Below are 16,970 nucleotides of genomic sequence, written 5' to 3'. Positions count from 1 at the left end.
TATGAATGTAAAGTTAAGAGAAGCATAATAAACAGAGAATGGTTAATGGCCATTTTGCAGGTTGGAAGATTGTTTGTAATGGACTTTGCCAGGTCAGTCTTGGGACCTTTGGCATTCCTGATTATATGTATGAATTATCTTGATCTTCTGTGCAAAAGATAATTTCAATGTTTCTGATTGAAAATTTGGGAGAATTGTAAACTGAGGGGAACTTCAAAAATACTGGAAATTTGCTGTCGTGAGCATTTTTTTTTAGAAACAATGTGAAGAAATAATATAAATTAAGGCATGCTTCTCAATAGAGTGTACAGGAGCAAAGCTACCTGGGTGTATATGTGCATAATTTATGAAGAGTGACAGGAAATGTTGAGAGAGCTGTGAATTAACTGAATACTATTCTCGGCTTCAAAAATAGGGACACAGAAAAAGTGCAGGAGTGGGTACAGTTCTGGGCACCACACTCAAGAAAGAATGTGACTACATTGGAGAGAGTTGCAAAGGCCACTATACAGATGGCTCCAAGATAAAACACTTCAGTTATAAGGAAAGAATGGAAGTACTGGGACTGATTTTCTTGTAGAGGAGAAGGCTAAGAGGCTTGATAGAAACTTTCATAATCTTGAAGAATCTGAACAGAATCAATAGAAAGAGCATTCTTACTCATAAAAAGATCAAAAACAGAAGGGCACAGTTTTAAAGCATTTTGCAAATGAAGCAAATGTGAGGTGAATAATGTTTTACACACAGCTAGTAGTTAGAGTCTGAAAATGTGGTGAGGCAGATTCCATTGAGTCATTAAGCAGAAACTGGATGATTCTTTAAACGGAAACAATTTGCAGGGTTGCAGAGAAAAGGCAAGATAATGGAAATAAGTTTAAACATTCAGAGAATGTAGAAACATTAAGTCAAACACACTAACATTTTTGAAAGAGTGACTGCCCTTGACATCAAAATGTGATCAAGCCTGAAGTTAGTAACTATCAGAACCAAATAATAGTCTTCCATAATTGTAAAGATGCCTAGTGCAAAGGAAGGTGATGTATTTGTTGGAGATTAATCAGCTCACTCCCAGGATTTTATTTCAGGAACAAAAACAAAGTTGCTGGAAAAGCTCAGCAGTCAGGCAGCATCTGTGAAGGAAAAAACAGAATTAACATTTCAGGTCCAGTGACACTTCCTCATAACTGATAGTGGCTGGGAAAATGTCAGTTAACATGCTGAAAAAATGGGGAGAGGGACGAGGTAGGGAGTAACTGATAGGATAGAGCCTAAAGAGAGACAAGATCAATTGGACAGACAAAGAGTTGATCATGATCAAGCTGGGAGGGTGAATAGTTGTTAATGGGGACTTTTAGTGACTAATAACAGGTAGTGGTAACAGCACACTATGTGTTAATGAAGCCTGGTGTGTGGAGTAGTGGGCTGGGAGTTCTTCAAGGTAATGTCCAGGGCCCATCCATCATCAGCTGCTTCACCATTGTTCTTCTGGAAATCGTAGATACAGTACGGATGGATTTATAAGTGATTAGTGTTCAATATCATTTCCAACTGCACAGATAATAAAGCAATCTGTATCCACATGCAGCAAGACCTGGACAACATTTGGGTTTAGGTAGATACATTGCAAATAATATTTGCATTACTAGGACTGGGATGTTTTGAGTGTGTTTTATCCAGAAGACAGATTGAAAATTTGTTTCAAATATCTTCCATCTCCTTGCTTCCAATTATTAATTCCCCTGTCTCATCCTCTAAGAGACCAATGCTTAATTTAGCTACTTTTTTTTGTTGTTTATTTTAAGCATTGGTAAACACACATACCGTTTTTTCAGAAAAGAACTAATTGACGCTCAGGACCTCCTTTTCACTTTATTATTATTTGCTAGTTTCTATAATTCAAATTTTCTGTCCCAACACTAAACAGAGTATAAAAACAAAGAAGCTGGAAAAGCTCATCAGGTCTGGCAGCATCTGTAAAGGAGAAAACAGAGTTAATGTTTCAGTCCAGTGACCCTTCCTCAGAACCTCAGTTCAAGATGACACCGTTGAACCTCTCTGATCTTGTTGGCATATTATTTCACACCCACATCTCCCTAATAAAGCTAGCAATGCTTCTCCTCTGGGTTCAAATAGAAATTGGTGTGACCCATTGATGAAAATTCAGAGATCCAACTTAACAAGATTACTGATGCTGCTTTGGGGACAGAACTCTGTTGCACATCCTGGATGTGCAGATTTCACAAAGCCCAAAATGCAAAAACTGTACACAATATGCTACAGAGGGCCACCTCCTGTGACAGCAGTGGTCATGTGGTAATACTCAATACAGTTTGCATTGAAGGAAGAAATGGAAATGGTCCAATTTTTCATTTCAAACATGTGCTTACCTGAGAGAGTAGATGGGGAACGATTGTATCAGTCTAGGCTTTGCCCTTGACTCAATGGACTTTATTCTGAACCCACAAGTTTCACATGAAAGGACAGAATGAGAGTTACCATTGTCGTAATACACACCGGTAAGGTTACTTCCATAATGCAGATTTGTAATTTATAGTGAAATAATGAGACAAGTTTATTTGCCATCTGAATTTCGTTGTATTTTCCCTTGATGAAGCAGATTAGAGAACTTGTGAGTAATGTATAAGCTCCATACTACTTCAGCAGAAGTAGAAAACATATTTCCTGGAAAGGTATCCAAGCATGAAACAAATCACACTGTCATATTCGCCTGTTTTCCAAAGATAGTTCCTGCATTCATCTTTATGTTACACAGCAGGGGGAGCAGAACAACTTGAAACCAAACACCACCTAATTTGGCAAATTTATTTTTGCAATGGGCAACTAATAGCTCACTTGTCAACTTGTACAACCACAATAAAATTAAATGGTTTACCCCATCAGTCATACTTATGACATAGCTAAATACTTCTATACTGGTCCTGCTTGTGGAAGATTCCATAATCTTACATGACTGACAATGATAAATCAGCTACTATGTAAAACTTTCACTTGACTGAGTAAAGAAAATTCTTGTCTACTTCTGCCAGTCACGTAATGCAATGTTTTCATTTAAAGCATATTAGGAGTCATGTGCAACTTATCATTATAGCATAAAATTGATGTTGCATTTCAAGCACCTTTAATTGAAGCCACCAAAATTTCTTTTCCACTAAATCATTGGATTCATAATATCTATTTTATGCTCCAGAAAGGTGAAATCTGCCATTTTGTTTTGTCCCAATTCAGTACCTCTAAACCAAAGAACAGAAATGTTGCCTGCAGAAAGAAAATTCCTCAGATATAGTGATGTTTACCTTCTCGTGAGTTACTTTAAGGATTTTACTTCAACTGTTAAAATTACATTTTGTTAAAATGGCCAATTCACATTATAAATGAACAAGAGATAATCTATAACTATTTTCCCTGGTCAAATAAGCAACTAACATTAAACTTGTAAAAAGAAATAGATGTTTGTGTTTAGAAAAACTATTTGAACAAATATTTTTTAAAACTGCTCTCACAGCTTGATTACCTTTGAATCATTTAAATGTGTAACAACTTGGACATGCTTGCATACATCTGACCCAGGGACAGGCACAGTCATTTCCACTGCTCATCAAATTATGAGGCTTGTTGGAGCTGGAAATATTGGTACTTATTCCATGAGCATGTCCTGGTTCTGCAAATTCAATTAAAATATGCTTCTCACAGGATTCTGTCAAGAGCAGAAAAGCATTGGGTACCTCTGATTTTACTTTTCTGTCTCCATGGAGATGTCTCATTGTGATCAGTTTGGTTTCCAACTTTTCTGACCTGATGAGTTTTTAAAGATGGACAGACTAAAGAGATGCTTCCCCAAGTTGTTCAGTATATACAGGGTATTGTCTGAGAGAGTATAACCTTGTACAGGATAACTCAAGTGACAGTCATAATTGAATCACCGTTAGTATTGTCAGGGTAGATAAAGATCATGTTGTGTCCTTATAGTGATTTGTATTACTGCTCCTTGGCAGACACTCATGAATGTTTCATGAATGCAGTTTATACGATACACCTGAATGACAATACAAAACATCAAGCAGCAGAGGATGCACAACAGGTGGTGTGGGTGTGTTGGGTCCAGGTATTCTTAAGAATCAGGACACAATTGTTTTAAAATAGTACACTAAAGTTTAAGACTTAAGCAGGAAAAATAGGTAGGAGTGAGATGTTGTGGATTTCTAGGCAGGCCAGAGGAGGAGGAAGGTGAGAACAAAAAGTAAATAATTCCTTATCTGCTTGTTTGGGAAATTATACTCCAAAGTATTTTTAATAATGTGCTTTTTGGTGCTGAGTTGAGATGATTGTCTCTCAGTGCAAGAAAACTGCAAGATCTAAACTTGTCTGAAGAGAACTGCAAGTCCATGCATGTCTACAAAAGCAACAACACTGAAGAGCCCATATGAATCATTTTAATGACACGAGCAACAGTTGCTGACAGACTTTGCGAGAGTATTTAGTTAATGGAATCATAAATTGGATGAAACTACTAAATCAGTATACAATTTACGACAGAAATGGTTGTGCTGAAACCACACTGGGGCTTGGACAGCTTGCATCTTCGGTTGCTGCAATCAGGGTGTTTGAGAAGCATTCAAGCTATGAAGGCAGAACAATGGAAAGCCATGAGATTTATTACCTCTATTGAATCATATGCATAGCACAACTGTATACTCATTTTGAAAGTAGGTTGTCATTGTAGTAGTATCATTAAGGATATTATAAGTCACAGATTATTTAAAGCTGAAGCATCAAGATGTCAAGGTTGTTTTATATTTGTTTTGGCATACTGAGTACTATTGCCCAAGCCCTGATTTATTGTCCATTACTGATTTGACTTGAGAAATGGGTGATGCTCTTGAACTGCCAAAATCCATCTGTTGTGATAATCTCTGAAAAAACATTTTTGAGAAAACAATTTTAAAAAGTCAAGAAGAATCTCTTTTTCCACTGGCTACTGTAGATCATCATTGATATTGTCTGTAGTCTAGACACATGGGAGGAAATATCATTCAAACAAACAAAACTACAGGGATTGGCAGGGTAGATACAAGGAGGATGTTTCTTCAACTTTTGGGTGGACCCCATGGTACACAGCATCAGGATACAAGGCAGGCCATTTAATACAGTGATGAAGAGGAATTTCTTCACTCCATGCTAAACCTTGAGAACTCTTTGCCACAGAAAACTGTGGAAACAGTCATTGAGTATGTTCGATCTCAGAGCAATAGATGTCTGCATATTAAAAAAAACATTATTGGAGATGTAGATTACATAAGAAATTGCTGTTAATTGATGTTATGATCCCATTGTAGGGTGAGGGGGATTCAAAGGGCTGAATGTCCTACTTCTTCTGGCGAATGGAGTCAAAGAAATTCACAGATTCTTTCAAGATACCTTTACAAGATATGATGCAGGGGACTGCAAACATTCTTTACTGATTGGATAAGATAAATTGACAAAACAATTGTGCTTTTTATTACTTCATACTGCACACAAGGTTGACTTTGTTTTGAAAATATTGATGAGACAAAGAGCAATTTTACTGATTAGGTTGTTTTGTGTAACAAACATGGTTAAATGGAAGAGTACACTAAACTACAAAGGATCAATGGAGAAACTCTTTAACAAGGCTGGAATTATTTACATACCATGAAGGGAAAGATCAGAAAAGGAAGATGATAAAGAAGTGATGAACTATGTGCACAATGTTTAGTTTAAATGTTGCAGGATTGGGCCAATCATTTCTTCATAAGCTTGATAAAAATTGTATCATGACACTAGATTTTTCATTCAAATGTTTTAACAACATGAAATTTTGTTCAGGCAAAGTAATTGGAGACCAAACTCACCATAAAAAGTTAAGGCTTGTTTATTGGGTCTAATTTTGACACAGTGTAATTACAACTGAACAAGCCCTTTTTAATTATTGCTGAAGATTTTCTTCCATAAAAGAACACATTTATTTCCCTTTTAAATCTTTTGTTATTGGTTATTTTTTTCTTCTTAGCTTCTATTTCATGTTGAACTCATTATTTCCGGCATGCACCCCCGAGCCTAAACTGCTTGTTAATAGTTCTCAAATTTGCTGAATCAAGATGATGCACCATTCATTGCTCTGTTCACACATGGTGTTATATTTGGCTGTCCCACTGGGACTAACTCACCATACAAAAACCTGTAGAAAGTTTAAGAGCAATCACAAGTCTAACAAACTCCAGATGCTATTCATTAACAGCTCACAGCAAAATCTGGCGCCGCCTGTTAATGTTCAATTGGCCAAATGGGAATTTTCTTGGTGGTCAGACATAAAAGATAATAATGGTGTCTTTTCACTAAGTTGCTGTAAACACAAATACATTTCACACAGCCATGAGTAATTTGGGGAAAAGTATAACCATTACTGTGGTGGTGTGGGGGATTTTCAAAAAGAAAAGAGCATTATAAGGAAAAAGAAAAATAACAGAGTGAATTGAATTTGTTGTATCAGTATGGGGAACCAGTGGTCAGTGGGTGAGATAAACTATACTATCTCTGGTTCATTAGTGGCTCCCTTGCCAAACATTTCTGGTGTCCCTACCCCAGGACTGGGAGTTTGAGGTTCAAGTCCCACCTGCTCCAGAGATTACAACTCTGAACAGGTTGTTTAGAAAAATAGGTGAAACAAAAAAACAGAAATCTAGCTCATTCATGCACAAACATCTGGGTTATCTGGCTAGCTCTAATTTTTAATACTCCCTGTGGCCTGTTGCTTTGAAATATCCCTTAAGCATATGTGTGTTTGAGAAAATGCAGAAAATTGCTTCGGAGATTCTGTGACTTCATTCCAGTGAAAATATGACTTGCTTCCACGTGTACCTGAAGAGAGTTTCCTCTCAAATTATTTACTGATGAAGTTTAACAAGTTGTGATACTTTGCTCCATCAAACTATAGATGGATGAGCTGTGAATGTTCTTTCCCAGGAAGAAACAATAGACAATTAGAGATCGAATGCTATATGTCTAATCGATATTACCAGACTTACTTACCATTATAACTAAGCCCAAACACACAGATGCATGCAATATTTTTGCAAGGATCAGTCAGTCAGTTGCAGACAGTTTAAAGAAGGTTTAAAGAAGGTTCACAAGGATAGATCCCTGGAATAGACGGATTGTTTTATGAGCAAAAGGTTAAACAGTTTGAGCACTACTTATTGTAATTTAGAAGAATGAGAGATGACCACGATGAAACATATAGGATTCTGAAGGGGCTTGAAAAGGTAAATGCTGAGATGGTTCCCCTTGTGGGAAACAGAATGGATTCTGAAGGGGCTTGAAAAAGTAAATGCTGAGATGTTTACACAGTTGGGAGGTTCTAAGACCAAAAGGCATCAAAGTGTGGAGAGTTTCAGAATTAATAGGCACTATTTTACGGTGGACAAAAGGAGGAAATTCTCTCAGAGGGTTCAGTCTCTTTGGAATGCCTTGCCACAGAGAATTGTGGGAACAGAGTCCTTGTTTATTTAAGCCCGATATAGATAGATTCTTCATCAATCGGGCAAATCAAGGAATAAAGGGAAAGGGCAGGAAAGTGGACATGACTAATGTCAGATCAACCATAATCTTATTGAATAGCAGAGCATGGTCAAATGGCCAACTCCTGCATGTTCTTGTCAAAATCACATTGGATTGCAAAAAATACTGTATGTTCCTGTTCATTTTGGCATTTTTCTGATAAAATGCCAGCTGCACTGTGCTATCCACAGGAAAATTTATGAACCTGTTGAATGAAATATGGTCAAACATTAGTTGAGATTTGACTCTCTTTCCAAAATACAATATTTGTGAGTTGAAAATCATTCACAGGTAGACTCGTACGGTGATCGAGTAGGGGTTAACAAATAATTTGAGATGTGATATTTGGAATCATAGGGTTAATAGAGTTGCATCATAGGTGGAAGCTATTCAGACCAGAGAGCCATAGAGCGTACAGCATGGAAACAAATGCTTCAGTCCAACTCATCCACACTAACTAGATATTCGAAATTAATCTAGTTCCATTTGCTAACATTTGACCCATATCCCTTCCTATTCAAATACCCAACTGGATACCTTTTCAATATTGTAATTGTGCCAGCCTCCACCACTTCCTCTAGCAGCTCATTCCTTTCATGCAACACCCTCTGCATGAAAATGTTACGTCTTCAGGCTCTTTTAAATCTTTCCCCTCACACTATAAATCTATGCCCTTTTGTTTTGGACTCTGCTGCCCCTGGACAAAAGACTTTGCCTATTCACGCAATCTGTGTCCCTCATGATTTTATAAACTTCTATAAGGCCACTCCTCAGCCTCTGACATTCCAGGGAAAATAGCCCCAGCCTATTTAGCCTCTCCCTATGACTCAAACACTCCAACCCTGGCAACATCCTTGGAAATCTTTTCTGAACCTTTTCAAGTTTCACAATATCCTTCCAACCGCAAGGAGACAAGAACTGAATGCAACGTTCCAAAGGTGGCCTAATTGAAGTACAGCTGCAACATGACTTCCAAACTCCTATACTCAATGCTCTGACCAATAAAGGCAAACATACCAAGCACTTTCTTTACAAAGGTGTCTACCTGTCTGTCCACTTTCAAATGACTATGAGCCTGCAATCCAAGGTCTCTTTGATCAGCAACACACCCCAGGACCTTACCACTAAGCCCTGATTTGCCTTTCCAAAATGCAGCAACACACATTTTTCTAAATTAAACTCTAAACCCACTCCTGCCCATCTGATCAAGGTCGTATTGTACTCTGAGGTAACCTTCTTGGCTGTCCACTGCAACCTCCAATTTTTTGTCTTCTGCAAACTTACTTACCATATTTCCTATGCTCACATCTAAATCATTGATATGAATAACAAAAAGCAGTGGACCCAGCATCAAACTTTGTGGCATACTATTGGTTTCAGGCCTCTAATCTGAAAAGCAAACCTCCGCCACCATCCTTCACCTCCACCCTCTGTCTTCTACGTTTGCACCAGTTCTGTATCCATATGGCTAGTTCTCTCTATATTCCATGTGATCAAACCTCATTAACAATTTATTGTGAGGAACCTTGTCAAACGCCTTACTGAAGACCATATGGATCATGTCCGCCATTCTCTTTAGCAATCTTCTTCGTTGCCTGTTCAAAAAATTCAATTAATTTAGTGAGACACAATTTCCCATTCTTAAAGCTGCATTAACTATCACTTGTCAGTCCTTACCTTTCCAAGTACATGTAAATTCTGTCCCTCAGGATCCCCTCCAAAATCTTGCCCACCATGGATATCCAGCTCACCAGCCTATTATTCCATGGTTTTTCTTTACCACTTTTCTTAAATATTCACACAACATTAGCTAACCTCCAGTCTTCTGCACCTCACCTGTGGCTATCGATGATACAAATATCTCAACAAGGGTCCCTGCAATCATTTCCCTAGCTTCCCACAGAGTTCTCGGGTATACCTGACCGGATCCCAGCATTTATCCACCTTCATGTGTTTTAAGACCATAAGACCATAAGACATGGGAGTGGAAGTAAGGCCATTTGGCCCATCAAGTCCACTCCGCCATTTAAATCATGGCTGATGGGCATTTCAACTCCACTTCCCTGCACTCTCCCCACTAGCCCTTGATTCCTTGTGAGATCAAGAATTTATCGATCCCTGCCTTGAAGGCATCTAACGTCCTGGCCTCCACTGCACTCTGTGGCAATGAATTCCACAAGACCACCACTATTTTAAGATGCCCAGCACCTCCTCCTTTGCAGTATGGATATTTTTCAAGATGTTGTTATTTATTTCGCAAAGTCGTCTTGCTTCCATTCCCTTCTCCGCAGTAAACACCAATGCAAAGTACTCATTTAGTATTTCCCCTATCTACTGCAGTTTCATCCATAGGCAGCCTTGGAGATCTTTAAAGAGTCCTATTCTCTCCCAAGTTATCCTCAATGTATTTGTAGATATTACAAGTCAGCTTCCTGCAGGAGCAATTTAATCAGTCCTACTCACACATCTGTTAATTTTCAAGAATGATCAAGAGTGTTAAAATAGCAGGAGTTTTATTATGAGGGTGCTTATTCTACAGGTAATAAAGTTAAACTAAATTGCTTCCCACTCAGAATGACTAATTACATCATTATTGCATGAGTTTAGGCTCTTAAGAAACAGCCCACCATACTTACCAAATATACAACACCACCTTTTCCCCTTCAATCTATAGTTTCATTCCTTTCATGTATTATCTCACTTTATTTTAAACGCCCAACCCCTTTCAGGCATTTCATATATGATCATAAATACCTGATGCATTAAAATGTTTTCCTCCTTCGTTTATCCATTTCCTCTTTCTTCTCCCCTGATATTCCTGAATATTTTGAATCAAAAATTATTTAATACTCAGATTTGTCCTTTGTGAGCTGAATTCTATTTTTGCCATGGATATGGAGATTACAAGGCATGCTTACCATGCTTCTGAAGGGGGAGGAGTCATTGGACTTGCTGCTTTGAAGTTGCTGAGGGACACTAGACCCTTTTCTTTTGTGTTTAGTTCTCATTAATATCCTGTCAGCCAGTTGCCTCCAACGTAAAGAGAATAACAGGATATGTTGGCAAATGTTGACAGGCAAAGAATGGACTGCAGATTTCTTCTGAGGCAAATTGTAAAGGACCAGGGAAAGTGTGGTGAGACGTGGGCAATGTTCTTGCTTTTCCATGCCTCACAAAGTTAAATTAATGCATATTAATACATTATTATCTGCAATAACTGTACAGAGGCCAGTATCCCATCACCAACTCACCCTTTATTTACTTGAACACAGTACACTGGCTGTGTCTCAGCCAGCTCGGAATCAGTCCGTTGAACTGAGGAGATAGGGAAGGCCACAATGTTAAAGAACCTCATTCAACAAATAGATGCAATTCAGTGAAACTTGGCCTGAAGATTGACTTGAATTGGGGATACGGCCAGTGTGTGAACCTGGCTTCCATTACACCATTTAATTTATAAGTGGATTAGATAGGGTGGACAGTGAGAGTCTTTTTCCGAGGATGATGACGTCAGCTTGTACGAGGGGCGCAGCTACAAATTGAGGGGTGATAGATTTAAGACAGATGTCAGAGGCAGGTTTTTTACTCAGAGAGTGGTAAGGGCATGAAACACCCTGCCTGCCCATGTAGTTAACTCAGCCACTTTAGGGGCACTTAAACAGTCCTTGGATAAGCAGATGAATGACAATGGGATAGTGTTGGGGGATGGGCTTAGGTTAGTTCATGGGTTGGCACAACATTGAGGGCCGAACGGTCTGTTCTGCGCTGTATTGTTCTATGTTCTATATGTTCTATGTTCTAAGTGGTAACGTTTGCAGAAATTTTATTTTCATTTTTGTTTTTTTTTGCTTTAGAAATGTTTCTCTCTTTTTGATAGCTTGCCTGATCTCAGACAAATTGTACTTGCACACGTAGCAAGCAGAGAAATGGAGTCTAATCATGTTCAAGGGGCTGTATTTAATTCATTAGTATCACTGCTAGGCTGGCTTTTGTTGGCCATTCTTATTTGCCTAGGAGAAGGCAGTGGGCGTGTTGCATTTCTGATTGCTGCAGTCCTTGGTGTATAGCATATTTCTGTCAGTTTGTAAAGATCATGGGTTTGGAAGATGCTTTTAAAGAAGCCCTTCTGAATTACTGTGGACCATCTTGTAAATGGTATATGCACTGCTATAACAGTGTGGCGGTGATGAAGGGAGAGATTGAAGGTAGTGAATAGGACACTAATCAACTGGGCTGCTTTGTTCTGAATATTGTCAAGCTTCTTGACTGTTGTTGGAACTGCATTCTTCCAGGCACAATGAGTTTATTCCATTGCACTCCTGGCCTTTGCCTTGTACAGACGGTGAGAGACAGAAAGTTCCACAGAAATCCTACCTTCTGTTGTATCAGAGATAGTAGGAACTGCCAATGCTGGAGAATCTGAGATAACAAGGTGTAGATCTGGATGTACACAGCAGGCCAAGCAGCATCAGAGGAGCAGGGTGGCTGACATTTTGGGTCTAGAACCTTATTCTGATGTATCCAGATGTTTAAATGGCTGTTCCAGTACAATTTCTGCTCAATGGTAACCCCGAAATGATGATAGCAAATGATTCAGCAATGGTAACGTCCGAAAGATGCAGTTGAAAGATTCTATTTGTAGGAGATGGTGAGTGCCTGGCATTTGCGTGGCACTACTTTTACTTGCCACTTACCAGCCCAAGCCTGGATGTTTTCCAGGTCTGATGCACGTAAGCACAGATTGCCTCAGTATCTGAGGAGTTGCACAGTGCTGGGTATTGAAATCCCTCCATCTGACCATACGATGGAGGAAACATCATTGATGCAGGTTAATAACCTGACGGCTGCTAGAGTGGTGGAATTCCACTCTTAAACTGGCTAGCTGAAACACAAGTCTGATTTGCCACTGGCTGTGATTCAAGCAGAATTTCAGTACTTGCTGGCAGCAAAGTGGGAAACTACAGAATTGTAGAGGACAGAATGAGGCCATTAGGCCCGTGAATCAGCACCCGTTAAAAACAACCATCGATCCAGTCTAATTCCATTTTCCAGCACTTGGCCCACATCCTTGGTATGCCATGGCAGAAATATCAGTGGTTAAGTCACTTGGAGCTCATTCTGCCACATTCCAAGTGACCATTTACTCACTAATATTGGAAAAGGTTTCTGTGTAATTAATTGGCTGATGAAAAAATGCATTAAAGGAAAGGCACCATATATGTATTATATATGTATGTAATGTTGGAAGTTTCATTGCATGTAAGAGTATTTTATGTGTTGCCCAGTTATCCAGCTGAAGTTTTCAGAATACACTATCTGAAGACAATCATTGTGCAGAAGCATTATTGCATTAATCCTATGATGGATTCCAACTGTTTTAGTCTTACTGACATTTGTCCTGTAAGCTGTTACAAGTGGAAACAGCCAAAATATTCTTGTGAGTATCTAAACTTCAAATCCTTTGTATCTTGTTGATTAGCCTTAAAATTTGATCGTCTTTTATACATTGTAGTCTGATTTAAGAAATTATTTTTGCTTTTACTTTAGGTATGCCCTATTTCTGTCATTGTGTATGGTGTAGTAAACAGTGATGCACAGTCAAAGGATTTGAAAAATGTCCAGCATGTATAATATTTCAACAAGAGTGAACCACTGCTGTATTCTGCAGTCTTACTATAAACTGGTTTTGCATTTCTCTTCCTGGAAAAGTCCATCTATATTCTTCTGTTGTAGGTTGGTTAAAGTGTACAGAGTAGGAATTTCAGTCATACTGTAATTTTGTTTGCCTTCAAATTCCACACAGCAAACATTTTGATGGAATCCATTTCCCTGACCTTTTTTCATGTTGAACATTGAACTAAATCTTGCCTTTCTATTAACATTTTATATGTCCTATGAGGAACAGCAGGCAAAGGGATTCATAAAGCTTTTCTACTTGACACAAACCTTAGGCAAAGTTGTTGAGATTTTCTTTTAACATTCTTTTCACATTAAACATAGATCTTGGGCAAACCTCCGGAGAAAATCAATAGCTTATCCAAGGAAAGTAGATGACAAATGGCCAATCGTACGTAGCAATTATTAATATATAGCAAATATAATGTCCATGTTCTGAACTCTATCTAGCAATTTTGCTCCACCAAACACTAATGCCCTCGCCTATATAACATAAATTGGCCTCAGTCATAAATCTGGCGTATAGTTGGAACTGTTAATTCATTTTCTGTTTCAGATAATCGCAATAGGTTTTCAATGACATTGCAAGCAGGCAGTTATTCTGTTCAAGTTTGAGTACAAAACTATGGTTGCATAAATTTGAAGCATTATCTTGTGGAGAAATGTCTCCCATTTTCTCAGTTTCCTGTCCTGCTCTTGTTCATTTACATCGTTTAGCAACACACTGTGACAAGCAGTTCATTCCTGTCAATGCTGCTGATCATTAGAAGGTGGGTGTTGGACTGCCACAGTTCATTTACATTTAATTGCTGCACCTTAATAGATAATTTCAACAAAGTACATGAGCCTCATTCTCATGGGCAACAGTTTGAACTCATCGGATAATCTCACAAATTGCACTGCAAAACAAAGCTGATTTCTAGCATTTTGACCCACAGCAAGTGTTCTAGTCAGTGCACTGGTATTTTTACTTTAGAGATACATGAGTCATCTTTATAAGTCACTCATTTGGAAAGTAACACATGTATATTCCTTCACTTCAACCACTGTTTTTCACCGAGTCAAGTTGGTAAAAAATAACCAGGGTATAGTTGAAAGAAATTGCATTATTGCAATGACACTCTGTCATATCATTGCTGGGAATATATGATATTTCCTATATAGCACAATTGGAAATGGAAGATGTTTCCATGTAAAGTTGTTGGTACTGTATTAAAATCAGGGAGTCAAACATACAGTCATTTAGAATCAAGTTATTTTTGATGATGATTCACTATGATGCCATGGAACAGTTAATGAATAATGCAGCAGAAATGCAGTACAATATGCAGAGCTTTGTGCTCATAAATGCCAGATATATACCACAACAAAGTATTTCGCTTGCCTTCCTAAAATGTGCAATTCATGAGAAATGGTTTGCTGTGCAAAACATTTGGAGCATGAAGATGTCTTCTGAACAGCGACTAAAGAATAAAAATGTTGTGGAAATCAATCATTTCTTGGCAAAACCAAGTACAAATTTACTGCATTTTATATCAAATCAAGATATGTTTATATGTGTAAATTTTAATATGGTCTTCTCAAAATATTATGAGAACTATTTAAATGTTAAACAATTGAATTTTCTGTCTTCAGGCTTTTATTATTTTGCCGATCTCCTGTCAATCTCTAATTAGAGTGTAGATAACCTGCTCAGGTGTGTTATGACACACCTTTGGAGCAAGCAGGACTTGAACCTAGGCCTAAGGCCTGGAGGTAGGAACACTACCGCTGCATCACAAGAGCACTTTAGTGAACATCTTTATATTCAGCTAATCACAAAGAGATCAGCCATCTGATTAATGTGTATAAAACCGACGGAAACCTGATCACAGTGGCATTATCCCAGAGATGATGTAAAAGGTTTGATATGTTGTCTCATCCATTTATTTTGAATAAGGGACAACATGGTCATTGATCATGATGTGCACTTGGGATGTAAAATCTTTATCTAAAAGTGACGATTTGCACTGATGTAGCTACCAGTCCTCACATGGACATTATCTGACAGCGAAACAGAGTAGAATTTAAAGGCTGCAGCAGTGGACCCGTACACCAACTGGGAACTTAACCGAGGTCATTATTTTGAGTAAATCCCAATTAGTCAGCTGACTACACCTGTCACGGTTTCTAGCTCCTGTAGGGTTGTGTTTCCCATACGTTTTTTCTTTCAAGGTTGCTATTCCAGCGTTGAGAGTTGCTAAGTAATTAGAAACTGACAAACTTTCAGTAATGGCAACATCAATGGATACTGTAGGCACTCTTGATATTGTAATCAGCCAAGGCTCTTGAACATTGTTGAATTCCCAGATCACAGGGAGGCCCTGCATGTTTTATTGACTCACAACATAAATTGTTCCAAGGCTGTAGCAATAATTGGTAAACTAAAGGAAGAGTTGCTTATTAATGGTTAAAAATGTCCAGGAGTGTTGTTCAAACAGGTTCTATTTGCTGACTAACATTGCTCCAATTATTAAATCATTTGATGACATATACTAGCCTATTTGCACGTTCATCAATATGCTAGAGAATATCAAGGCAACTGAAAAATATCACACAAGGCCTAATTGTAGCAATATGGGCCATAGAATCCCCACAGTGTGGAAACAGGTCATTCAGCCCAACAAGTCCACACCAATCCTCCGAAGAGCATCCCACCCAGACCCATACCCCTAACCCTACATTTCCTATGGCTAATGCACCCTACCTACACATCCCTGAACACTGTGGGAAATTTAGCATGGCCACTCCACCTAACTTGCACATCTGTGGACAGTGGGAGGAAACTGGAGGAGGTAGTGGAAACTCATGCAGACATTGGGAGAGCATTCAAACCCCACACAAACAGTCATCCAAAGCTGGAATTGAACTGGCTCCCTGGCGCTGTAAGACAGCAGTGCTCACACTGAGTTGCCATGCCGCCAATGGTTTGGTTTCCTGTGGATAGCTGCCTTGCATGTCCCTCTATGTGAAAGAACAATGGACGCATCCCACCTGGCACAGAAATACCTGCCAGGATATGCCTGGTGGCTTTCTCACATGGCATGCAATCCAAAACTCTAGTCCTGCCCTCGACCCCAACTGAGTGCTGCCAGTGGTGGCAACATGAGACCCTCACATGACTATTTCAGTTTCTTAACTTTTGATCAGGTAGAAGACAGATCTGGACCATTCCCACTCTGGACTGATTTAAGGGAGTCAGGAAATCCATTTGTGTACCTTCCCCATAATACAACATTCAGCCCCACACCATCTACCAAGTGGACTGACAAATTTTGCTTCTAGTATCAATCTATCACCAATAATACAATAAAATGATCTGCGTTCCTTTGTAATTTGACCAGGTAAGATGTATTTCAAGATTAAAAGACTACTAATGAGAAACGACAATGATCACATGACCTAAATATTTTCTAGATGAAAGAACTTGTGAACCATATCAGTTCCGGTGCAAGAACAATCGCTGTGTACCTGGGCATTGGCAGTGTGACTATGATAATGACTGTGGAGATAACTCAGATGAAGAATCATGTGGTGAGTTCATCATTACTTTTGATATTTGATTAAGTAACTTTCCCAATTCAACAGTGCCATTAAACAGATTGCATAGAATTCAGTTGCCAGCATTACACAAAACAGATTTTCTGATTAGTAATTTT

The 16,970-nt window shown here is 38.6% G+C and overlaps 1 protein-coding gene across 1 annotated transcript in view; it reads left to right on the top strand.

Annotated features, from left to right (window-relative positions):
- LOC125454115 (low-density lipoprotein receptor-related protein 1-like) overlaps positions 1-16,970 on the top strand; it is a 1,886,982-nt gene that overhangs the window by 1,709,514 nt on the left and 160,498 nt on the right. Inside the window, exon 68 of the mRNA XM_048534492.2 lies at positions 16,729-16,845. Coding sequence (XP_048390449.1) covers positions 16,729-16,845 — 117 coding nt within the window. The remainder of the gene's footprint in view (positions 1-16,728; positions 16,846-16,970) is intronic.

This window comes from Stegostoma tigrinum, chromosome 7 (assembly GCF_030684315.1).
Source record: "Stegostoma tigrinum isolate sSteTig4 chromosome 7, sSteTig4.hap1, whole genome shotgun sequence".
In the NCBI taxonomy this organism is placed as follows: domain Eukaryota; kingdom Metazoa; phylum Chordata; class Chondrichthyes; order Orectolobiformes; family Stegostomatidae; genus Stegostoma; species Stegostoma tigrinum.
Note: the sequence above shows the minus strand (reverse complement) of the source record. Positions and strands in the feature narration are given on the sequence as shown.